This window comes from Acanthisitta chloris, unplaced genomic scaffold, assembly GCF_000695815.1.
Source record: "Acanthisitta chloris isolate BGI_N310 unplaced genomic scaffold, ASM69581v1 scaffold2866, whole genome shotgun sequence".
In the NCBI taxonomy this organism is placed as follows: Eukaryota; Metazoa; Chordata; class Aves; order Passeriformes; family Acanthisittidae; genus Acanthisitta; species Acanthisitta chloris.
This window is the reverse complement of record NW_008678563.1, coordinates 141,376-166,659: the sequence shown is the minus strand read 5'-3', so window position 1 is coordinate 166,659 and position 25,284 is coordinate 141,376. Positions and strand designations below refer to the sequence as shown.

General features: G+C 41.6%; 2 protein-coding genes across 2 annotated transcripts in view; one reads left to right on the top strand and one right to left on the bottom strand.

Moving 5' to 3' along the window:
- The first annotated feature begins 229 nt into the window (after nucleotides 1–229).
- On the top strand, nucleotides 230–10,642 carry TLDC1 (TBC/LysM-associated domain containing 1). Its single transcript, XM_009076929.1, has 9 exons — nucleotides 230–306; nucleotides 735–749; nucleotides 1,478–1,654; nucleotides 4,326–4,556; nucleotides 5,597–5,741; nucleotides 6,400–6,840; nucleotides 8,077–8,195; nucleotides 9,326–9,505; nucleotides 10,514–10,642. The coding sequence occupies exons 3-9, from the start codon at nucleotides 1,487–1,489 to the stop codon at nucleotides 10,640–10,642; spliced, it is 1,413 nt and encodes a 470-aa protein (XP_009075177.1). The 5' UTR covers nucleotides 230–306; nucleotides 735–749; nucleotides 1,478–1,486.
- Nucleotides 10,643–13,642: 3,000 nt separating this feature from the next.
- ATP2C2 (ATPase, Ca++ transporting, type 2C, member 2) overlaps nucleotides 13,643–25,284 on the bottom strand; it is a 28,221-nt gene continuing 16,579 nt past the window's right edge. Inside the window, exons 14-27 of the mRNA XM_009076928.1 lie at nucleotides 23,806–23,907; nucleotides 22,913–23,002; nucleotides 21,422–21,523; nucleotides 20,691–20,847; nucleotides 18,881–19,051; nucleotides 18,196–18,293; nucleotides 18,059–18,109; nucleotides 17,329–17,495; nucleotides 16,562–16,630; nucleotides 16,363–16,479; nucleotides 15,563–15,710; nucleotides 14,872–14,967; nucleotides 14,378–14,519; nucleotides 13,643–13,755 (exon numbers count right to left, since the gene is read on the bottom strand). Coding sequence (XP_009075176.1) covers nucleotides 13,643–13,755; nucleotides 14,378–14,519; nucleotides 14,872–14,967; nucleotides 15,563–15,710; nucleotides 16,363–16,479; nucleotides 16,562–16,630; nucleotides 17,329–17,495; nucleotides 18,059–18,109; nucleotides 18,196–18,293; nucleotides 18,881–19,051; nucleotides 20,691–20,847; nucleotides 21,422–21,523; nucleotides 22,913–23,002; nucleotides 23,806–23,907 — 1,623 coding nt within the window. The remainder of the gene's footprint in view (nucleotides 13,756–14,377; nucleotides 14,520–14,871; nucleotides 14,968–15,562; nucleotides 15,711–16,362; nucleotides 16,480–16,561; nucleotides 16,631–17,328; nucleotides 17,496–18,058; nucleotides 18,110–18,195; nucleotides 18,294–18,880; nucleotides 19,052–20,690; nucleotides 20,848–21,421; nucleotides 21,524–22,912; nucleotides 23,003–23,805; nucleotides 23,908–25,284) is intronic.

Genomic DNA, 25,284 nt, shown 5'->3' with positions numbered 1-25,284 from the left:
GACAGACACCGGGACAGACACCGGGAAATACACTGGGACGTAGACCGGGACAGACACCGGGACAGACACCGGGAATTGCCGAACGGGAGGCGTTTTGCCGGTGCCCGCAGCGATGCGCTGGGCGCGGCCCCTGCAGCCTCCCCATTGTGCCCTGCGGGAGGGGACAAGGACCATTTTACCAGTGTCTGCACGGTCTGTCTTGCAGGTTCCAGTGTTCCCATCCACCCTTCAGTGTTTGCCGCATGATCCACGTCTTCCTTGCAGGCAAACGGGGCTCTAGGCCTGAAGGTGAAGCAGCCCAGCCCAGCCTGATGTGTAGGTAAACAAAGCAGCAGTTAAGGGCAGAAACACTGGGTTAGGGTAAACAGTGTGTCCTTCTCGAGTGGCTGAAGGGCAGTGTGATGGGCTTGTCTGCAAAAAGAGATTCCTATGGGCCTGGGAATTATGAACCCAAAGGGAGCAATCCTAACCCAAAGTCAGGTGCCAGAAAGGATGTGGAATTTGCAGGAGAACTACAAAAGAATGTTTTATTCCACTTCTCTTTTATATTGTCACCCCAGACGTGTGTCTGCCCCAGAAGGCCATTGACAGTGGTGGTTTGTTGTTGTGGTCATGCTAGAATTAGGGATTTCAGGCCCTGCTGTGACACTGTTAGGTCTGTGCTGTGCTGCTCCAGGGAGAAATTCAGAGCACGTGGCCCAGACAACACTAAAACTTGAGTCCCTATAATGCAGGTGAATCTTTGGACAGTGAGAGAAATTATAGTTCTACCATAAAATGTGGAAGACAAACAAGCAAACAACCCCCAAACTAACCACCTCCCCAGCCAACCTGAATTCTGTGGGTACCAAAGCCCAACAATTCATTGACTTCATGTGAACCTGTGTGGGTTTAATGAGTTTCTTCCTAAATGCTTTTGTTGCTGTGTTTCCTATCAATGTTTTGAATGAAAAAAACACACTCATGTCATTTTCAGAGACTCTACAGTGGTGCTGTTTTAGTACCACATCATATTGGCAGATTTAGCTTCAGTTCATTAATGCATCAGAATGATGTAGCATAATCTGTCATACATAATCCATAATCAGGCTTTTCCCTTCATGTTGGGGATGTATTCCAGCTGTAAGACCCATGGTCACTTTGTATAACCTTATTTAACCATTAGATCATATTGGTTTTTCCATTTGCTAGAGACCTAAGTGAGGTTTGCATTGGTGGGCAGGGTGCAAAGAGCTGTCAGATTGTCAGTTTTTAAAGCACAGTTACTGTTCACAGATGTTCTCCAAGTTCATTGAGTCTCAGTGAATACACAGACTGAACAGTAGTTTTAATTTCCTGGAAGGCTCCAAATTTGCTCTTCTTGTGGTCTTCTTACTCTACTACTTACACTGGTATGTTAGTCTGATGTGTCTTTCATGGGCCTTGTGATACCTTTATGTGTTTACTGGTTTGTGTAATTCCTTTTCCTTTGCTTCAGGTTGAAAAGATGGGAAATGCAGAAAGCAATGCCTATCAGAATCACCTGTCCAGATTCCTTCCTGAGGAGCAGTCTGACATTGATGGAATGTTTGATACCTTATCAGGACTGAGTGGCTCAGTTGGAGCAAAAGTTGCCAAAGCTACGAAGAAGACTGTGACTCTGGCAGCACTACAGGCAAGACAATCTATTACTCATGATATACCTGGGATGTAGGGCATTGAACAGAATTCCAGAAAGAAACTAAAGACATTGCAGTAGTTATTTTTTTAAGGATTTTTTTCATCTTAATTTAATACTTACTATTTTGGGCAGGATGGATTTTAAGTTTTTCTTCCAGTTTAACATGAGTAGTGACTTTCAGGTTTGCATTTTTCTCTTAAATTGCACTGTTGGGTCCATTTGCAGCTTTCCTGATTCTGAAGTAAGTTGGGATGTATGGAAATAGTTCTACAGGAACCTGCAAAATGGGAAGAATATTCCTCCCCCCACAGAATCTATAATGTGGGGTTATTTACAGATTTTCTTGAGAAGCTGTCACAAAGTCAGGTTGTGTTTGGTTATATGCGTCTCCCTCAGTGCATCACTGTCTCTAATCTGTTCACTTGCACTGAAAGGAGAGAATTCAATTTTGCTTGATGAAGCTGTGGCTCCCTGTTTTAGCTAATTAACATGCATTATGCTTTCTGATTAATTTTGCATTCATTTTCTAATCAAGAAAAGCGAAAAATGATTCATTGCAATACTTGATAACTTCAGTTTGGCAGGAGCTAAGTGGCCAAATGAATGTAGTGGTAAAGTGCATTTTAAGATGTGTTACACAATTAATGGATCAAATTAAAACTAATTGACAGCAGCAGGTTATTTTAAGGTATTTAGCAATGCCTCTGCATACAGACCTGCTTTAGCTTTCCTGCAGCCTGGCTGTTCCTGAGCTGTCACCAGTTGGGAAACAGCATTGCTGTTGCCTGGCTTTTCAGCTGTAATTCATCCAAGAACTTTCCTTGATATTTATTATTTGTTTGGGACTTAGGAGAAGTTATTTTCCAGTTTTGCCCCTGGACCAATGTGACATTTGATGAACATTTGCCTTTTCCCTTCCTCCCTTTTTGTCTGCCAACTTTAAATCTTTTGAAGGACTGCCTGTAGGTGCCTGAGCCCTTGGTGTAGGGACAATCATTCCTGCCTGGTAGGTGTCTGTGCTCTTTGCTGAGCTAGTTTGAGATGTGACAGGTTTGATCTAGCCGTGGTCTGGTAACTCTGAGGAGGCCCTAAACATTACCTCATGTACTCTGCTTAGGCTCGTGCTTTGCTAGAAGGAAACTACACAGCTTGTGGGCCAGAGCAGGCTGCACTGCATGGCTTGGGAAGCAGGTAGAGCAGGTATTTCTAGCTATTTTCTTGAAGCATTCTAAAGGATATCTTGAAGTAACCTTAAAGGATTCTAAACTGTCAGAGATGTGAGTTAGTTAGATGTTTATTAAAGATTCCCTTTTTACAGTCCTTTATTTAACACCCCAGGTCGACTCTTTGGAATAGCTAGAAGCAAAACAAGTGAAAAGAAGTGGTAGGCAGGACAAGGTAGGGAGTAGGGAGGTAATTTATCAGTGTGAAGTAAAAAGCCTTGAATATAGTGTTTTAGTGGTGTTCCCTGCTGCTTCTCCCACTTCAGGCTCACGTAGCACTTTCAGAAAGCCTCTCAAGGACAGCTGTACCCCCTGTGACCATCCCTCCCTCAGCATGGAGCACTCTGATGTGCAAAGCTGTGACTGCTATTTCTACCCCTGCTGAAATCAATGGGAGTTTTACCACTGACGTCAATGAGTGCAGCAGACCTTGGGATATTGGATCTCTCTAAGCCCAGCAACAGCCATTACCATTGAACAGGAACAGCCCAGGTGGCTTCCACAGGAGTGGTATTGAGCCAGCAATAGATCCACAGTAGCAGCTCCACTGAGTGGAGCTGGAATAGTGCTTTTAGGCAGGTAGAGCTCCATTGATTTCAGCTTAGCCCCCACTGGGCTTACACCCCTGTAGAGAAGAGGCAAATCAGATCTTTAGCATGTTGTGCACAGTGAGGACACTGTGTAATCGTGGCCTGGTGTATGGATGTATTTTAGATTATTTATTTTTAAACCATGAAATTATCTTGAACACTGTGAAAGTTGAATCCAGAGTCAGATCTGTCCCACAGGGCTGTGCTGTGTGATGGTGCACACCAGTTAGATTTCAATTCAAAGGGCCAAACATGAAAGACACGTGAATAACTTCTGATTTCAACTGTCTTAACATCGGGCATGCCTTGTAAAAGTCAAATTATCTCAACTTTATTCCATACTTCCATCAGTTGTTATGCAGAGGGAAACTTATCAGAGTTATTTCTACCTGTATGTGTAGGGTTAAACACATTACCTTGAGGCCAAAACTGAGAGATGGAATAAACTTATACTTGCTCTTAGTTTTTAAGTATCTTTGAACTCCACTATCAAAAGCAGAGTTGAAACATAGTTTGGCAGAGTTGTAAACCTTTACAGCAGAGTAACAATGTAGAAACCCTATGTTATTATCCCTGTTGTTACAGGATACAATATCCTTGTGCTACAGTGGTGTTTTTTCTGAAGTCCATGGCATTTCTAGAAGAAGTGTATCAACCTAAGTCACTAAATAGTATTTGAGAGGCTACAAAAATAGCCATTTTTTAATTCTCTTGGAAAACCAATCCTTTAGTTTGTTGCTGATAGTAGATACTTGGTGTTGAAATCTGTCATTTATAGTGGTATATCTCAGCACAGGTTACCTGGAATACATCAATTATTCTTCATGTTCTTTGGTCTCCCTCTCCCTGCAGGCACACACGAGGGAGCCTCTGCCAGAGCACATGACTCTTAGGTTGTACAATGGGATGAAGAGTATTGACCTGCCTGGGAAGTCATCTGGGCTGAGTGAACAGATTGCCAAGGAGCAGTTTGTTATTTTTATGTCGCACCTCTTAAAAGGGAATGCAGATGAGAAGATTACCATAATAATGAGAATGATCTCCAAGACAGGAGGGCCTGTGAAGGGCAAACAAATCCAAGAGGTAAAAGGGCAGTTAAGGTGTGTTGGGGGGACAGTAAGAGAACAGGGCTATGTTTAAGAGCCATCAAGGGCTGTGGTGTGGCTGGTGCTTCTGGGAACTGAGTAAAATACTTGTTAGTGCTTTAGTTGCAGGATCAAGTATGTGTTTGGAAGGTGAAAGAGTGGGATCTTGCAAACCAGTAATTCACCTGCAGCTCCTACCACTGCAAAATTTGGATCTCTCCTCCTTCTTTCGTGACGTATTTTATGGAGATGCTTTAGGGATGCGTTGTACATTTTTTGTACAAAATGTCTTGAAAAAGGATCCTCTTCAAGACCTGTGACACTAAAATAGAATTATAGAATCATCAAGGTTGGAGGAGACCTCTAAGATCAAGTCCAATTCTTAACGTGTCACTGCTGTAACCTCTAAACCATAAACCATATCCTCCAGTGCCAGGTCCAGACACCTCTTAAACACGTCCAGGGGTGGTGATTCCACCACCTCCCTGGGCAATATTCTAGTGCCTGAATACAGTAACAGTGAAAACATTTCTCCCAACATCCAGTCTGACTCTGCCCTGTCTCAGCTCAAGGCCATTCCTTCTAGTCCTCTCCCTGCAGCCATGGCAGGAGAGACATCTTCCATCTCTCTCCAACCCTGTCAGGGCATTGGAGAGAGCCATGAAGTCCCCCCTGAGCCTTTTCTCAAGGCTAACCAAGCCCAACTCTCTCAGCCCTTCCCCATGTGCTCTAGCCCTTTGCTGCCCTCGCTGCCCTTGGCTGGACTCGCTCCAGTGCCTCAATGGCCTTTTGGCAGTGAGTGCCCAAAGCTGAGCACAGCACTGAACTGTGACCTCTCCAGTGCTGAGCACAGGGGGATGAGCATTGCCCTAGTCCTGCTGCCACACCATTCTGTAATTCCTGACTCATGAGAAGAGGTGTTTCTGCTTTTGGGTTACAGCATCAGTACCATTTAACTTTACTTTCAAGCAAGTCCTTTGAATCTCTTGGCAGTTTCATTTAAGAAATGCCAAAATGATGATGTTTTAATCTTTTCAGTTCACAGAGGATCTGATCACATCTATAGTCCATGTGCTGAGCTACAGGAAGGAACTGAAAGGTTGGAATTTGGAGAATACTAGGGATTCTGCAAGTGGAGTAAAGGCTTTGGCTTCTCAGCTGCTCTCAGAACTGAAACTTGCAGGTAAGCAGCCCTGGTGTGGCATAGCCCAGAGTGGCACAGGACCTGTGTAGTCACCGCAAACTGTGAGAATTTCTCTATTCAGGTCACATCTTTCAGTGAGAAACCAAAATTTCAAACCCAGTGCTTTGCAGATGACATGGGAATTTTATTTATTTTACCTTATCATCTTTCTCCCCTGCAGTCAGGAGAGCTTTGGTTTGAAGTCCCTCCCACTTCAAGTGAACATGCAAAACTATTTGTTGTGGAACATGTCTATTTTACAACTACCTGACTTTCAGATGATGGGCATCTAAATATTACATATTTAAATATATTTATCATATATTTGTGACTGTATTTCCTTTTACAAAGCATAGGTCTGTCTTTGCACTGTTGTAATAACAGATTTTGCTGTCTTGCAAAGAAAGTCTCATGAGTTGTAGCTAGAGTCCATGTTTCTAAATCACAACAGCCCAACCAGTGAGTGTCACAGGTAAATGTTTCTCAGTTCTCTGGTTGCATCTACTTAATGCAATTGACAATTTACTGTCTCTGACTCTTTTCACATGTGGTTTCCTGTCCATTATAATAGTAAAATATTGTGTTTTCACTTAAAAATCAATTGATTATTTTCCAGACTGGGAGACTTATTCCTCTTTCTGTGTGTCTTATTATTTAGATGGGACAAAACCTGTGGGTCCTCAGCTGCTGGAGACAAGTTTTGACCAAAGTGTCATTGAGGACTGGGTGTATAGAGTTCCACAGATCTCAGCTTTCCTCAGTGTTGTTGTCAGACAAGGCCTCCACGTTCTGCATTCTCTCCCAGACCAAACCAATGACATACTCAACCTGGTTCCCCGCTGCAAAGGCATCAAAGGACGAGGACTTGTCAGTCTCTTTGACATCCCATCCATCATCTACATCAACTCCCACCTGCCTGCAGAGCTCCAGCACAAGTGGCAGCTCTTATTTTCTTCTAGGCTCCATGGAGAAAGCTTTTCCCAGTTGTGTGGGCACATAGTCAACAAAGGGCCCTGCATAGTGATCTTAAAGGACTTGGATGGTTATCTCTTTGGTGGGTTTGCATCTCACTCCTGGGAGGTAAAGCCACAATTTCAAGGTAAAACTCACTTTTCTTTTTCTAGTATTCATGGCTCTGGTGAATATTCCCAGTTCTGTACAGGTACAAGAATCCTTGATGGATCCTGTCACTTTACTGCCATAACACCCAGTATTTCTTTACTTCCAAGTGTATTTTTCTATGGCAAAAATAACCCAAATTTTCAAAAACCATAAAACACATGCAAAGTTATTCTTGGCATAGCAGTCAGGCATGACACTGATTTATATTTATAGCTTGTTATTTGACAAGACTTTTAAACTTGCAGGAGTTATGATTGATCATGGAACAAGTTTTCAAGGAAATCTATCAAGCTCTGTAGCTGCATAGGTTGAAAGTCAAATGAAAATGAAGGAAATACAGCACAGATGATTAAATAATTTGTCCACAGGATGGCAGTCCTCCATCTCAGAACACCTCAGCCAAGCTTTAGATTGAGTCTCCTGTCTCTGTCTCTGTTTCCTTTCTAAAATCCATCAGCAAAAGGGTTCCTTGGGCAAGCTAAGTTTTTGTTTGCTTGAAAATTCTGGGGAGAAAAGAGAGAGTTTTTCATAACTCTTTAGAAAGAAATTTCTTGATGGATTTTTGCAAAAAAAATATGGGCTTTGGCTAATGTGTGCTGCCAGGAATCCTCACTTTGGCTACATTAGAAACTCAATTCCTATACTTGATTAGTATTTAATAATTACCACTTCAGTCAGTTAATCTAATGCTATGTTATGTTGATTACACAACACTTTCCTTGTATTTTTTCCTGATGGAGTAACACATAAAGCACACTGGGAAATCACCCCACAGGCCCTCTGAATGCCAAACTGGGCATAATGAAAACTAAATCAATGACTCTGAACTGGTCTATATATCAATCTAGTCAGGACTAAGAGTGTCTGCACTCCCATCAGTGTGTATGGATCTGGCAGTTGGCCAGTTTGAGATGGCACAATGCAGCCTGTGGCAGGTGTACCCTTACACAGTGACATATTGTCCTAGTCATGCCCCTGACTCTGCCCTTGATCACAGCCTAGAATTGCATTGATTTCTGTGACCCTACACAGAGTTAACTGAGAATAAACAATAGGTCTAGATCTTGATGAGAGAGAGCTATTGGCTTTCTGGGATGGCAGCTGCTGCCTTTGAGTTATTCAGCTTCACTTCTTTAACTATTTTTTCTATCCTATTTGTAGGCAACTTATTGCTTGGCCAGTTGTCTGATCTCAGGTGCTTTTCTGTTTGCAGGTGACAACAGATGCTTTCTGTTTTCTGTATTCCCCTCTCTTGCTGTATACACATACACAGGGTACAATGACCACTACATGTATTTGAACCACGGCCAACAAACTATGCCAAATGGACTGGTAAGTATTCAGAAATAACAGTTTGGAGATTGGATTCATGGTTGGTGTTTGCAAGTGGTTTGTATTTTTTTGCTGCTGTTACTGTGAGCAGATTAATTTTGTTATTCTCTGAGGAAGTTTTCAACCCTTTGCTGTGCTATTTGTGCCACACTTATAGTAGGAGCATTTTGTTTGGGTTTTTGGTATTAAAGCATCAGTGTAAAGTGTGAACTATATATAATGATGGAGAACCACTTACAGTACTGATGGAGCCTTTACAGTTGATATGTATGTTCTAGTACTGAATCAACTAAGCTGGAATTTATTTGTGTCTGACCCAAGCAGGTGAGATTTATGTAGGTTAGATTTTTGGAGGTTCTGGGAAGAAACCTTTTTGCCAAGTTTGGTTATCACAGAAGCACTTGTAGGAGTCCTGCCTGGCAGAATTGACTGCATGTATCCACATGGCTGAAGCAGCATAAGAGAGCTGATCTGTGTAACTGAGGATCCTTCCTCTGGCTGTTCTCACTGCCACACTAACTGCTGTTTAAATTATAGAATAGAAAGCCCAACAGAATTAGAGTGCAAAGAGTGCAAGGAGCTGCTGCTGCTGTGTGATCACAGTGGCAGAAGCTCCTCTTACATTCACAAATGAGCTCTCCAGATGCAGAGGAGTTTCTACAGAGCCACAACACACCACCTGTTTGGAAACTGCTTTACAGTTTTGGAGCATTGCGTGCCCGTAACTTTGGGAATTGCAGCAGGCTGGAATTAATTTGCTCTGAAGAGAGTAAACAACATCAAATGACATCATTTGTTTTGGTAGCTACTTTTCTAAATGGAAAAGGGGCAGCAAACCTGAGCACTGTGACCCTGTTTGAAATGGAACTGTTAGTCAATAAACAAAACCCAGGAGCTAAATCTCTGGCACAACACACAGATAAAGGTATTCTGTAAAGCACAGAGGGAGGGCAGTGTCACTCAGGTAAATTCTTGTTTGGCTTCAGGAATAAGGCACAGAAGCCCAGGGTCACTCAGAATCCTCCTTTTCACCTACCCATAAAGTATGGCATAAATTCTGCAATTTATCCTCTAGGTTTCATCACTTTAACCTGTACAGCAAGTGTCTAATGTGCAGCTTTGGTTTGCAGGGTATGGGTGGACAACATGGATACTTTGGGCTCTGGATAGATAGTGACTATGGGAAGGGACACAGTAAAGCAAAACCTCGATGCACCACCTACAACAGCCCCCAGCTGTCAGCCAAAGAGGATTTCACACTGGATGCCATGGAAGTTTGGGCAGTGGGAGATGTTCCTGAAAGTGCAGCGGTAGGTGAACCTGTGAAATTGTGTCCTGGTTGGAATAGAAGATGCAAATGCAAAACTCAGTTGCAGTTTGGTGATTGAACACTGTCCATCTTGTAGTGAATAATATTTTCTTTAACTGGCCCTGTGGTGCCAAATATTTTGTAGCAGGCAAATAGCAAAACTAGTGGAATTGTTGAGGATGTCAACAAGAAAGAACATGAGGAGCCATGGAGTGATAGTGTCAGGAGAGCATTGCTTCATCCTGAATTTCAAAAGGCTTTTCCAGTATTGAGAAATGGTCTCTGGGAGGAACCTTCTTAGAGGGTTCAGTAAACCCAGTGTTTCTAGACTAGAAAACAAGCAGTGAAACTCACCATGAAGCCTAATCTGTAAGTCAGGAAGAGACCTAAAATATTTCTTTATCAGTAGCTTTAAATCTACTATTGTTTAACCCTAAATTTATGGGATTAGCTTTACATTAGTCTTTCTGTACTTGGTTTGTTTCTGAGCATGAGCAGGAGCTCTTTTCCAATCTCTGTCCCTGTAATTTATTCCATTATTATACTGTTCTGTACAGTTTGGTGTTGTTTTTTTTAAAAAAATTTCCTTCTTTTCACCCTAAATTCACATGACCTGCCTGTCCACAAAGCTCTAAATAGAAACAGAACACACTGTTTACAGAAAATGTTGAATTGTAATTGAATCTTTTCTCTATAAAAACCTTCACATTTGCACTTCAGCCTGAGGTGAGGTTAACAAGGATATTCTGGCTTGTAACCTGAATAAACTTGATGTACTTCACTGTCATCTTAAGAAAAGTTTATTACTATTTTGTGCAACTGCAGCAATATAAACCATTTGATGTATCCCAGTGCATCCCAAATTCCTTACTTGGGCAGTGTGACTGCTTTGCTGTGCCCAGCTTGCAAACCAGATCACTTAGGGACTTGGGTGTCTTTTTGCTGTAACCTGCTGTGGATTTATTCATACTGACATTTTAAATTGACTATATTTTGATTTGTTTTGAAGGCAAAAGGCAAGAAGAGTATCCTGGATGTGGATCCTGAGGCTCAGGCCTTGCTAGAAATGGCTGGAAAAAGTCGTCAGAGCGAAGGTCTCCGAGAACCCATTGAAGAGGATGAGGATGAGGATAATTAGAGGAATCACAGTAAAAGGAAGAAAACATTCTTTTTTTAATGTACTCCTTTGTGTTAAATGTTCCTTGGACAGGCTGGGTTTTTTCCTCATTTTTTTCTTCCCTTAAATTTACCTAATTATCTGGGACAAAGCTTAAGCCTTGTACTTATGTAATATTTGGGTCAAACACAGTATTCTGCCTGAAGGGTTTTGTTTGGGAAGGACAGAAAAATTCACTAGGTACATAATGATTAGGCATATCTAAGTTGTAGCTGGGTATAAATTTGGTAGCATTCTATATAGATCCTGTCTGCATACAAAATTCAAAGCAGCAGAAGTTACTGCCAGTAAGGTTTACTGACTTGGAGAATTGATATGTACATATTTATGTATTTATAAAACCTCCTCAAGACACTGATTAAGGTTCTTATACCTCAGCTGCACATATTTATTTGCATGCAATGGAATTAGTCAGCAGAGCTTGCAAATTGTGATGATGTCTTACATTGGTGAACATAGATTAGTCCATGTCATTCCATATGAAAGATGCTGTTCATTTGCATTGCTTCAGTTAAAGCATTAAATTTCATGTTTTCTAAGTCAGATTTTCTGCAAGGGACTCCATATGGGCTGTGAGGTCTCCAAAATAGTATAATGCAACAAGATGTTGTATAGTTCTACACTATCCTTAGTGCATCTCACTTCAGATGCTTCTGCAGAAATTTGACTATTGCTTTTTAAACTTAGACAGAATCATTGGAATTATTCAGCCATATTTATCCTAAGGATGGACCATACCTCCAGCAGAAATCCTCTAGGGAATGTACAATCTTCTGAAAGTCCAGGCTGTAAAAAGGGTTAAGGAAGAAGCAGCCACAGTTAATTGGGAATAGGAACTGCAGATACCTTGTGAAAGAAATAAAAATCAGGGTTATGTCTGTAAAAAGAAAAATGCTGTACACTTTATTTACACATAATTAATCATTACTGTATTATAGAAAAGAATACCTACAGTGTGAAATGCAGCTGGTTGGGGTTTTTGCTCTGTGTGGTGGCTGCTCACCAGTCAGCACCAGTTTTGTCAGGTGTCTTTTATACTCAGGGCTTTTTCTACTTGAATTTGTTCACATCTCTTAGTAATTATTAGTTTGACCTTGTTAATTCTACGTGTAATTAACTTGTCAAAAATAAGCCTAATTTCTACCAGGGACTGTCATTTCTAACTCAGCAAATTGTGTTTGGTTATTAGTGTCTATGATTGACAGTCTTTTTCCTCCTGAGGAAAAGGACTGTATCCAATCCTCTGTGTCCTCGCATGAGTTTATCTTCTGTGCAGCTTAGAGCAAAATATGTCCATAGAATTCTGCAATTCCCAATCCAATGCTCTTCCTTCAAATTCTTTCCCTTAGTGTTTTCTTGTATGTGGTGTATTTTCCCACCTGTTATTTTTCCTATTCTGAATAATCTGCACTTGTGCCTTAATGTAGATCTCATTTTTAAAAATGATATTATTAAACAATCTGAATTTAGCCTTGAAGGCATGAAGAAAACACTCCTAGGCACCCTAGAACTCAGCTGTGCATTTTGTACACTACCTGAACTAACGATTGAGGCATATGTGGTATTTGTTCCGGCACAGAGTATGCTGTGAAAGGCTTGAGCTGATATCCTTTCATTTTCTATTTTCCTTCAGTAAACCAAATAGTCTCCCAAGTTTGTAACACATAGAAGAAAGTGTAAGCATCAAAGCAATTGCACTGATACTTTTGTATAATCTTCTTCTCTGTATATATTGATAAGGATGTTAAATGGTACAACATAGGGGGTGGTTTGTAGACCGCAATATGATGCTCTCTGCAAGTGTGGTGATGCCAGTTTTGTTTTACATCCTCAAACTCCCACCCTAAGTCTCAGAGGTATTCACCTAGGCACTGGCTAAGCCTGCTGCATTCTCCATGTGGATGGTATCCAGGAATGAGCCATCATTGAATTTCTGCAGTTACACGTTAAACAAAGAGCTAGGCTTTATTTTCCTTCCACAAGGCAGAACTTGTCTTTGAGAACTGAAACCATCTGCAAGGGTTTTAGCAAAAAAAGTGAGCAGACACCTTTGCAGACTTTGGGGAGGGTGAGTGGCACAAAACCAACTCTTCAGCAAAAATATTTCAGGGGCCAAGTTTTCTTTGATTTATAATAAGTCTCTGTATAGCTGTTTCTTTCTAAACTATGAATCCCAAATGTAATCCTGTTTAAACATCACCTTGTGACTATCAGCATAGCATTGTGACCTCTGAAAGTGTAGCTTTTTGACAAGTTTGTGCCTGAGACTCTTCATCTTCAGTGAAGGTGTTAGGTTGGGGCAAGGAGAAAACTGACACTATAGCACTTCAGCAGATGTCTCAGTGAAGCATTATTTACTAGGACACTACTGATCCAACCAGATGGGATTATTCAGAATTGTTCTTTAATGTAAAAGATTGGCTTGGGAGAGACTCCTTTTTTTCCCTGAATCAAGGCTGGATATCTGGGAATCCAGAAACACTAAAGATTGACTACAGAAAAAGAATTCCTAATGCAAGCAGATCTTTCCCATTCTTCAAATGTAATGTACAACAACAGGTCTAAATCAAGTCTCACGCAGATACTTGTCAACAACATTTTAAAACATAGATTTTTATTAATAAAAAGAATTTTGATTTAAATAAATAAAATTTCAGTCTATGCACAATAGATTTTTCTGTACAGGTGTGAAACTCTTTTTTGTCTGGGACTATCACAGCCTTCTTGACATATAGATGAATGTTATAAAAATATACCTGATCTCAGTTTAAAACAGGAGGTGCTCCAGAGGCTTCTGTAAGCAGCTCAAGTGGACTGTGTAGAAGAGACTTTGGGGTAAGAGCTGTTGGTACAGATGCACTTGAGCATCTTCAGGAAGGATGTGTGGTGTCCTAAAGTGATGCCTTTGGATTCTTCAGCATCAAAGCTCAGTTCCAAGTATGTTTTAGAGGAAGTCTGAGGTCAGTCATGACATCCCTTCTTGTGCTTGGGGCAGCAGAAGTGCTGCTCACAGAGTTTGATGAGCTCAGACACAACGAACACTGAGGAAGCCAATCCAGTGAGGAACAGCAGGTCTGGCAGAGGAAACAGTGGAAGTGAGCTCAGCTGGGCAAGAATCCCAGCTCAGGGCCTTCCTGCAGCAGGTATTTGTGCTGGTGTAACCCCATGGACTCACTATGCCTGTGCCAGCTGGAGAATTAGGGAAATAACTGCAGTAGACAAGGGACAGCCAGAGCTGGTATAGTCCAGTGGGAGGGTGGAAACCTCTACAATAATAATTTGAGATCCTTGACCTTTGTTTTTGACAACAGGCCTAATGCAGATACAACACAATGTGGTAGTGTGGAATTTTCTGCTTCAAATAGTAAAATCTGCATTGTATTTCAGCTGGGAAACCTTCACCTGGCTCTTTCCGGGGAGTGACTGCACAGTGATCCATAGGGAAATATCACACAGCACTCATGGGAAATCTTGGCATGTCTCCTTTGACTTGCATTTATGTGCAATAAGTCAGCTCAAAAACTATGCTGGGGTAATATTAAATACTGTACTATTTGTGTGTACATCTATAGGTGTAGGAGCTGTTTGATTTCCCCTGCCAGTGATGTGTTGGCAGCTAACAGGTAACACACTGGGAATGGCATCTCTTTTTTAAATATTTTGAATGAAACCCACATTATTTATTTTGCAACTTACCTAGCACTCCTAAATTCTCTGTCTGGAAGACCTTTTGTAGTGGAGGGATGTATATGACAGCGAGCTGCCCCAAAACTGACCCAAGCACAGAGTACAGGAACATGCGGTTTCGAAAGAAGCCAATTTCAAATATCAACTTTGTCTACAGAAGGGGGAAAAAAAAAGAGAAATATTATATTCCCAAATTCTGTTGGTACTTGAATGTCACTGCTGCATGTAAACTCCATTACTTCTTGGAGTCAGATAAATGCTAACTTAGGCAGAGCTACATAGTTGCCACATACAACTGCATATTTGATGCACATAGTTGAAATGTACAACTACATTGTGTAGTTGCAGTTGAACTGTGACGGATAACTATTTATACAAAGAGTTGATAAAAAACATACTGCTTAAATGACATTGAAAAACCCCTTCCTATGCAAAATACTGGTATTCTAATGCTTGTGTTTGTGATTTGAGACAAGAGCTTACTGCTGACAGAGCAATCTCACCTGGGAGCGGCACGTCAGGGCATTGAAGAGGTCAAAAAACACAAAACAGGTAAAAGTCATCGTTGTGGTTCGAGGAGTTATGCCACTTTTTGTATTCTGGAAGCACATGTAAAAATTCAGTGAAGTCTTATAAAAATATGTCCATTGAATAGAGGAATTAAATGCTCCCTTTAGTGATCCCAGTCACATCGAAGGGTAGGAAAACAAAGGAGCAAGTCTAGTTCTAGCTGTTATAGGTAGCGTTAATTTTTCTCTGCTAATTGTTGGGTTTATGATCTTATCCACCATGGTTTAAATTCTTACACTGATGTGGAATTGGAGTAAAAAACATTCTAAATTACACGATTTAAACTGTTCAAGCAGCAGTCACTATTTATCAACAGCAATCAATAGTACTTCAGTACTTGGCATTTTCTACTGCATGGAAAGCTAGAGGTGAAAAGTCCCTTACACTATTGATATCACATCAAGTAATTATTTTCCCATTCTAGCTAGGCAGCTCCAAATTAGAGGCAGCACAGGAAAGCAGAAGCACAGCTAGGAGCTGACCCTGGTTTCTCAACTCTCTGTCTGCACTGATCCTTCCCCGTGGGACGTACTCCAAGAAGCCCTTCCCATGTCCTTCAAAAACTGCCCTTCACTTTGTTCTCCACCCTGATGGAAACAAGATCCAGCTGCAGATTTTCCTCACCTCCTTCCAGAAGACAAAGAGGGTTCCACTGATGATAATGATAGCTGACACAAAGATTTTCAGGATGAGTGATTTGCTGAGTATAGTGTCCGTGAGACATCGTGGGGGCTGTTTGATTGCATCCCTGTCAACAGGTTCAACTCCCAAGCTGCCTCCAAGAGAAGCAGAGAGACATGTTCAGTCAACGCAGAACATCCCAAAACAGTACTGCTGATAAACCTGATGGAGCTGGAGGATGCAGTTGTTTAAAATACACCATGAATATTCTGGCAGGGTGACATAGGGCCCCAAATTTGTCTGACACACACACCCCCCAAAGGTCTTTTTTGCATATTGAGCTGCTAAAATAACACATTAACCATCACATCAGTATCTCATCCCAGAGAGCTAACTGTGAGACTGTAGTCCACTTCTCTTCCACGTTGTGGAAGCATTAATTGTAGTTAGCTATACTTGTAATTAGCTATACTTGTAATTAGTAGTTGGATAAGGTTCCTACGTCTTGTGATTTTGGGACATACACCCCAATATGTACTCAGTATTCCCTTGCCAGACTCCTGACAGGTGATGCTCTCTGGCTAACAGACCATTCCTAGTCAAAAAATGGAATAGTTAAGTGATTCCACCATAAAACCTCAAGTAAATGTGAAGTAAATGGTTTTAGAGACACCAGGAGGGAGCAAAAGTACAACTTTTTTTAACAATTGGTGCTTTGATGAGGAATCAGAACAGTTTGTGTCCTAAGCCAAACTCAGACATAATAAAACCAAGAATATTTTGCCCCTTTGACTCTTCCATACCTCTGTGCTGGTGGCCCATCCATGATGATGTTGATCCATAAGATCTGCATAGCATTGAGTGGATTTGGTAGGTTGAGCACTGTTGACAGAGTAATTAGGCTCAAAGCTGAAATGCTCCTGCAAAGCACAGTAGAACATTATTCTGCAGGGACTGACCCTGAAGGTCCTTTCAGTGGAACTGAAGCAAACAGGAACTTACGTGCTCAGCTGGAACCGCACAAAGTTTTTGATGTTGTAAAATATTCCCTTTCCCTCTTCAATTGCATTTCTGGAAGGGAGAGGAGTGTTTATTAAGCAAATATCACTCACACTGTTTGGCATTGAGCTTCCTGTGATGCTCAAACCACAGATTGTCTTCTCTAGCACTTGAGTTGAAATTCAGAGCCCAGCCCAGGAGGAAGTTGCCAATGTAACTTCTCACTTACAATTGCTTTATCAGAAATAGGAGATCTGAAAACCTGGGTCACATGGCCAGGCCCTGGTTTATAAAGCAAGCCTGTGACTATTTATATCCTCACTGGACCCTGCCACTCCCCTCATTGCTATAAGCCAACAGAGCATTGCAAATTACATTTTTCCTCTGAACTTCCTGGATGAGGCAGAGAACAAGTTAGAATCATAGAAACAAAAGGTTGGAAAAGACCTCCAAGATCATTGAGTAACCTTTAACCAAAACAGTTCTGATATACCCAGACTTCTAGGTTCTTTCAGATCCCTGATTAGCTACAGCAGTGAGAACCCAGGGCTTCCAGATGAAAAGTGGCTTTGTCACCATCACTTGAAACAACCAACTCATTGCTGTGTACACAACTGAAAATGAGCCAGACCTACTAGTTTTCTCCACTTACATGTCCTGCATCTTGCCTCATTCCCAGGACAAGTCACACAACAGACTTGCTGCAATGGACAGCCAGAAAGTATCTGAAGTAAGAAAGTGCCTGCTAGTAAGCAAGTCATTAAACCTACATTACTTTTGAGAAGTCATCATCCACGAGGATCATGTTGGCAGCCTCTTTGCTGACGTCTGTGCCAGCTTGGCCCATTGCGATCCCGATATCAGCAGATTTAAGGGCCACAGCATCGTTGACACCATCTCCTGTCATTGACACCACAGCACCAGCCCTCTGCAAAGCCTGTGGGAATGGAGGGGTGAGAGGCTCTGAAGCCAGAAGACAAGTAAATCCTGTTGGCAATCACAGGGTTTGATGTAATATTGAAAGAGAAGTGCTGTGTGATTGAGGACAAAGCAGACTCAGCAGCACACAGAGGACAAAACTCAGACCAAGAATTAAGAGACTGGGCTTTCAGGAATTAAGGTTTTCAGGAATATAGAGAATCTCATAACTCCAGCAGAAGATAGAAGAGGGGAGTAAAGTCCTCAAAAATCATTCTCCTGATATTAAGTTTGTTAATACCTCACTAGTGTCTTTCAAATGCCCAGGCCAGACTAGCAAGAGAAATCACAGAATCATACAATCACAGAATATCCTGCGCTGGAAAGGACCCACAAGGATCATTGAGTCCAACTCCATAGCTAACACCTTCAGTACAAATAGTGCCAATGCTCTAGCTTGGGTTTTATAGTCCTTTAGTTTGAGCTGATCCTGCTGGGGAAGACCAGGTCATCTAGAGAACTGAGGCTCCCCTCCCCCTTGTTTTTGTGAGGCAGAGAACAAATTTTAGAGGCTCTTAGTACCTTTATTATTTTCAGTTTGTGCTTTGGACTTGTTCTGAAGAAAATGGAAACCTGAAAAAGAACCAAAACAAAATATAAACTTGTATTAGATGGAATCTACTGGAAACAGGTCTTGTCTGTGTAATCAAAGCCATTACACTTTGGACAGTGGATGACAGCTCTGCTTCTGCCAGCTGGTCCAGCTCTTCCCCAGACATGGTTTTCAGCTTCCCGTTGCAGAGACCAATATTCTGTCCTGCAAAGAAAAGCCCCAAATGAGATCTGCCCATCAGCTCTGAAAAAACTCCAACTATTTCCTGACTTGGAGAACAGAGGCAGCAATTAAAGAATTTACTGGGAAATATATCTGAACCTAAAGCATCTGACAGGACACATAGCTCTGGCTCTGGGCTGGGCACCCTGTCCTGACAATTGGAATTATGAAATCTGTACAGCACCCAGAAGAGAAGCTGATATTAAATCTGTCACTCTCTCCTCTGCTGCTTGCTGTGAATTTCTGATGGCAAAATTAAAAAATGGGGAACACACTCTGAACATTAGTGGATTCTATGATACCAGCAATGCCATCTGTTGCATTTAGGGGTCTTACACTGAAATTTTGCCATTTCTGCTGCTAAAATAGTGGAATTAAGTGACTGGAATTTGGCCAATGGTTCAGAGCTGCTCTATTACTGCATTTAATAATAGTTTCAATGGAAAAGCAAGAACTCAGTGGCCTTTAAAACCTCTATTGAACACAAAAAGGATGATAAAGTTGATTATTAAGTGATCTAACATTTGCCTGATCTGAGAGACCCCCAGGAAAGAAGCCAAGTTTGGTACCTATAGCCGTAGCTGTTTCCAAGGCATCTCCAGTCACCATCTTCACTGACACACCAGACTCAAAAAGTACTTGAACAGCTTCTCTCACTCCAGCCCTTGGGGGATCAATTATTCCAACCAGACCTAAGAATGTTAGTTTGCCAAGTTCTGGACCTGAAGCCAAAGCAAGTACTAGAAACAGAGGAGGGAAAAAAGAAGACAAGAGTAAATTATTCATCATGTATTTCCATACTTTAAAAGGAACATTTAGAGGAGATAAAAGTGCCAGTTTTTCAGCAGAAAAAGTCATTAAACCCTGATCTTAAGCCATTCTGATCAGATCTTATAGACACAAAAATGCAGGCCACTTAAATAATAGCAGTTTAGCTGAATCAGAGCATTTCTGTTTGACATGTTGCTCTGAGGATTTATTTCTTTTTAATTTTAAGCTGTCTACCACATCTCCCCTAAATGCAGATGGATTAAATCAGGACACTGCAATGTTAGACCAGACACTATTAAACTACTATGTTAAACAATAGAACTCCTGCAAAAACTTACACTTCTTTTCTTTTTTTTTTTTTTCCACCTAAAAATGTGAAATGTAAATTCAGTTAAACCAGAAGAACTTCCACCATGTAAACATCAAGGCTCTGAACATTTTCTTAGTGCATACCCATATCATTCAATCAGTCTTAACTCACTCAAGGATCTTTTGCCAGGGGTTCATGTCAGTGTTGCTTTGATGAAGGAATTGTAAGCTGCAGCAGCTGCTTGAGCTAATCATTTCCCTTCAGAGCAGTAATTTCCCATTACCACCACAGCAGATGATTGGGATATTGTAAAGCAAACTCCATACATGAGTTACTAACCACAAGACAGGGTTGGAGATATGTACATTAACTACACTGTCTTCCAGACCCAGCTGCCAAGACTTGTTCTCATCTACTTACGACTTGGGAACATGCACAGGAGATGGTGCCTGTGTTGCTGTGTGAAAGTCTAAGGCATTTCTGAAGGGCTGTTTGTAGTGCTGGAGGAACTGACACGTGTACAAAACCCTCTGTGGGTTGTGCACTGACATGCACTCGGGATCAAAAGGAGATTGTTAGATTTGGTCCTAACAAAGAATTGAACTGAACTTCAAATAAAAATCTCAGTGCTCAAATCCATGTTTGGACCCCCTTTCAAAGTTGCTTTTTGTTGCTTATGAAACAGCTTCTCCAAGAGCAAATCTTGGCAGAGCAGCACGTAGATTGGGCCCAGCACAAAGCTTTTCAATGCAGCATTCACACTGCATCCCAGGCAATCTCAATGCTCCATGGAAGAAAAACATTCACATTTCCAGGGCTTATTTTCAGCTCCTTTCAAGCTCACTAATTTAAACCTAGCAAAAGTATCAGCCAGCAGAGCTAAGACATGGCCCTTGGCAAACTCTGACATGTATTGTGGAGAGATCCTGCAAGTGATGCTATAAGGACTAATGGTTTTAAGCTGAAAGAGGGTGGATTTAGATTGGATATTAGGAAGAAATTCTTCCCTGTGAGGGTGCTGAGGCACTGGCACAGGTTGCCCAGAGAAGTTGTGGTTGCCTTATCCCTGGAAGTGTTCCAGGCCAGGTCGGACAGGGCTTGGAGCAACTTGGGCTAGTGGGAGGTGTCCCTGCCCATGGCAGGGGGTGGAATGAGATGAGCTTTAAGGTCCTTCCAACCCAAACCATTCTATGATTCCATGATGACTGAGCCTTTGCCCATCTTAACCAAAACAGCAGGAAAGTATTAGGCTAGATATCCTCTAAGCTTAAGGGACATGGACAGCACTAAAGACTGACCTCGAAGTCCTGAGGAACCCATTCGTTTTTCTTCCTGCTGGTAGAGAGCTTTCTGCTGGGGTGTGAGTGGTAATGAAATGCCACCACTGTTATACAATGTGCAATACTGAATAACTTCTTCAAATGCTCCTTTCATAAAGTAAAGATCTTCTTGATCCTTTAAAGCAAGGAGATAATACACATTATCCATTAAAAAAAAAAGAACATATTTTAAATGAATAAGGCTTTAATCCTATGTAAAATAGATCTTTTGTTCCTTCTTTTACCTATTTCCTAAGATGCCCAGGAGCATGTATTATGTATAGCTTGGGATATTTTTGCTCTAGGCATTTTTCATGTTCAGCCATCACAGACAGATGGTAATGAAAAGGTTGGTGAGTTTTTAACCCGGAGTACAATACCAGCCAAAATGAGCTCCTCCTTAACCCAGTAAGGGATAAACATCCAACCTTTCCTCCCAAACACTGTATCTCTCTTTCCATCAGCTATCTCTGAACAGCTTTTGTTTTCCTGCACAAACCACTGTATGAGGAGTATTATCTCCTCCCATTCAGAGACAACTTTACAAGCTAAAATTACACCCAAGTTGGTGATTTTGAGGCTTGTTCCGTTTTTCTCCTGACATGGTTAACTTCTGAAAACACTATTTGCTGAAGAGATACCATTTCATGCCCATTGTTCAGCTGCACAATTAGAAACATGAAACCAGCCATGGCCACTGTTTGCTTTACCTGATTTTTCAGTGTGCATTTCACAGCCATCCACTTCTGCTCAGAGCTGAATGGAATTTCCTTCTTTCTTACATAGATGTCTTTTATGTCAGCTAATTCCATCTGAAATAAGGTAAACCAAAGAGCACTGTAAGGCTGAACACTGCCAAAGCTTGTAGGTATTTCCCACATTGCAAGCATTGAGTGTTGGTCATGTCCTTCCAGGAAGGCAGATACCACAAAGCCCAAGAGAAAGAAAGAGGAGACTAAAACTCATACTTCAAACCCATCTTTTCCTTTTGGTGCCTGATACAGGATAAATTAAACTGGAGGTTGAAGCTTGATTCCTGTTAACTTTTGCAAGAATTAGGGAGCTGCACCACTTTTTCCATGGGGCTCTGGGTCAAAGGAGACTCAAGTCCATTTCCTAAACCTACAGCAAAACAACAGGCTGAGCAGATTTATTCCAGCCCAAGCTGAAGTTCCCCCAGTTTGGTTATTTCTCAGTCATCCTGCTCGGAAGAAAAAGGAAAAATGCAAATTACTGGTGGATGTGGTTTCAGATTATTTCCTGATGAATTAAACTCGAAAAGCAAATCACCACAAGGGATTTGAGTCCAAATCAATACACCCTTGCTTCAGGTGTGCTCCAGGTGAAGTGGTGGGGATGAGAATTACTTTCCAGTCTCTCTCTCTCCCCTAGCTCCCACCAAACTAATATATTAAAAAGAGAAACAGAAGAGACAACCTCCCTTGTATTCTGCTATTTCTTGGCTGCTGAATGCCAGAGCAGGAGGAAGATTTTAATTCAACATTAAAGGAAATGAAATGTCATTGTGTAAAAAGAATAAATAAATCCTGATTTCACTGGTAGAGTTACAAGCTTTCGAAACAGGTGGTAAGAACAGATGTTTGCAGGTGCATTGTTTCATCAGACACCTTCTGTGCTGTACTGCCCACCTGTGGTGTGAGGCCACAGGCTGTGAAACACTGATTAGGTGATATCCTGAGGTCTTTTACAGCCTCTGCCCATGAGCATGAATGCAATAGTCCTAAAAAGACCTTGTTTTACATAATCTTGACTAGAAAGAAGTAAAAGTTAGCAAACGACCCAAAACAAGGGTGACCCTGTGCCATGCTCTCTAGTCTGGCCTGTTCTTGCTCTTTTTCCACTCTCTTGTCTTCCTCCTCAACCCCTAATTGGCATGTGCAGGAAATATTAAACAGACAGTCCAGTCTGAGCCCAAAAGAAATCCATTCTACAGCCCAACTGCAGGATTAACCAAGCAAAACAATTATTGCTCTTAGAACAGAAGCTCAGGGAAAGTGTTTGTCCAGGACAAAAGGTTGAATGGGAGAGATGTACATCTATGACCTCAGGGAGAAGAGACAAGGAAAGACTAAAACCAGTCTGGGGACTTTAAATCAGTCTGATCACTGCTGCCAGACCTAACAATTCCATGACTCGATCCTTTTTAATTTACGAAAAATTTGAAACCATAACAGTCTTACCTTCATTGCTAGGGCAATGAGAGCTCCTTCTGTGGGCTGCCCCATCACACTGTTGTTCCTGATAATGGCATTGTTGACTACACAGCCAGCCTAGAGAAAGGGACAGATTCACATGGGTTATTGTTTTCATTACTAAGTTCATTCATCTCTTTAAATGAAGATTGGAGAAAGAAAGCAGCCACATCCCAAAAGGCTGGGGAAAAGGTTCCCCTGAGCAGCATCTCTTGAGATCAATTTTTGTGCTTTCTAAACCTACTCAATCCATAGCATACACCAATGTTTTGGGAAAATGCTACAATTTGGATAAATTAACATCAAGTAAAACATGATACACATCTAATGAGAATGATAAATCATGGAAATGAAAGCTTAGTGTCTCCTACTATTGCTTCTAATGTTCAGTAGGGATAAAATAAACCCCAATCTCCATTTGAAATTCCAGCTCAGATCATTTCACTACCCAAACACTCACTTTAGCCTACACTTGAATGTTCAGAATTTTATTTAATGCTGACACAAACCCCAGAGACCATCACAACATGTTTATAAAACGACTCTGTAGCTAGCTAAAGCCTAGAATCTGTCCACATTAAAAACCTGAACATGGTAAAATTATTCAGCCTCTCCAGAACTGTATTTTTATCCCAAATATCATTGACTCTTGAAGCTGATGACTCTGAGCACTCCCTGCATGTCTTATGATCACTACCTTTCACCCATAAACTTCAGGTATTACATCACAATTACTCAGCATCTTTCCATGAGAATATTTTAGCGAAACAATTCATTTTAGAATTAGAAAAGTGGTTTTAGTCACACTAATTACCCAAAGTGATTTGTGTGGCTGAAAATTGAATGTACTTAGGATAAGCTGGTTCATAATTTATACTTACCTCCACTAGTTTCCCAACAGAGATGTTGGAAAATTCTTTAAGGATCTCCTTTGTTGGCAGAAGGTAAACGTTTCCCTCTCTGTTGTAGCCAACTCCAGTGACCTGAGGGAGGGAAAGGCAGAGAACATTTCCCCAGTGCTGGGCAGGACTGTACTGCAGCTGTGTACAACAGGGTGCACTCAAGCAAATTCCTGATTTTGGAGGATTCCTGGGATTGTTCTTTCTGTCTCAAAGCAAAGATTATAGAAAGGCTGCAGACAGTGAGAGTAGAATACAATAATAGCTATATAGGAACAAAAAGAATCAACTTATCATACAGAGCTTGTTCTCTGTGATTTCAGAGGTCTCTTGCCACTTAGGTGAGAGATCCAGTGCTTTGGTAGCAGTGGGTTCACTGGTTTTGTTCAAGCCCTACCCTACTGATGACTGCCCTGTCTCTCCTCTGCTGTACATTTTGCATGTCTGCATTTCCCCCTCATTTTGCACACAGGTAAATGAACCAAGCAGAAGGATTAAGCCACTCATATAATAAATATTCCTACAGAGTATGAACCAACAAGGGTCAGTGGCAGGTTTCAGTACTTATAATAATTGCAGTGGACAGCAAATGATGGCAATGAGCATCTTTGCGATATCTGAGCAGTTTCTGTACCCTCAGCCCCAACTCTGCCTGTCTCCAGCACTCCAAAAGTCTCTTTTCTTTAATGGACTGGTGGTGTGAAGCAAACTGCTTAGTTTGTTGCCTGGTCTGTTTCTGCACAACCCTTTGCCTTTCTATTTTATCTGTCTCTTCCTATAGGAAAACCCTGCATAACACAGTTCTTTTGGATTTAAAATAAGCTGTTTTTGCCTTGGTTTTATGGTTAACTTCAGCCAGCAGATCATGAGTGAGAACAGGAGGGTGAGGCATTGTGGTGTCACCTGGCACAGTGACCCCCAAGGCACAGAGTTTCTGCTCTTGCTCTGCAGCTGAACTTGGTTGCAGCAGTTTCCTTCCCCATTTGTCTCTGTAAATGATCTGTGTTAGAAGGTTTGGGGTTATTAAAAACAGCTGAGTTAAAGGCTCCCCAGGGCAGTGGTCCCAGCATCAAGCCTGACAGAGTACAAGTATTTGGACAAGTCTCTCAGATGCATGGTGGGATTATTAGGGATGTCATGGATGTTCTGTGCAGGGCCAAGAGTTGGACTCTAATGATCCTCATGGGTCCCTGCCAACTCTAAATATCAGGTGATTCTCTTTGGTGCTGATCAGCCTCCTCCATTGGGGTCAGGGCAGTGGTCCCAGCATCAAGCCTGACAGAGTACAAGTATTTGGACAAGTCTCTCAGATGCATGGTGGGATTATTAGGGATGTCATGGATGTTCTGTGCAGGGCCAAGAGTTGGACTCTAATGATCCTCATGGGTCCCTGCCAACTCTAAATATCAGGTGATTCTCTTTGGTGCTGATCAGCCTCCTCCATTGGGGTCGAACTCAAGG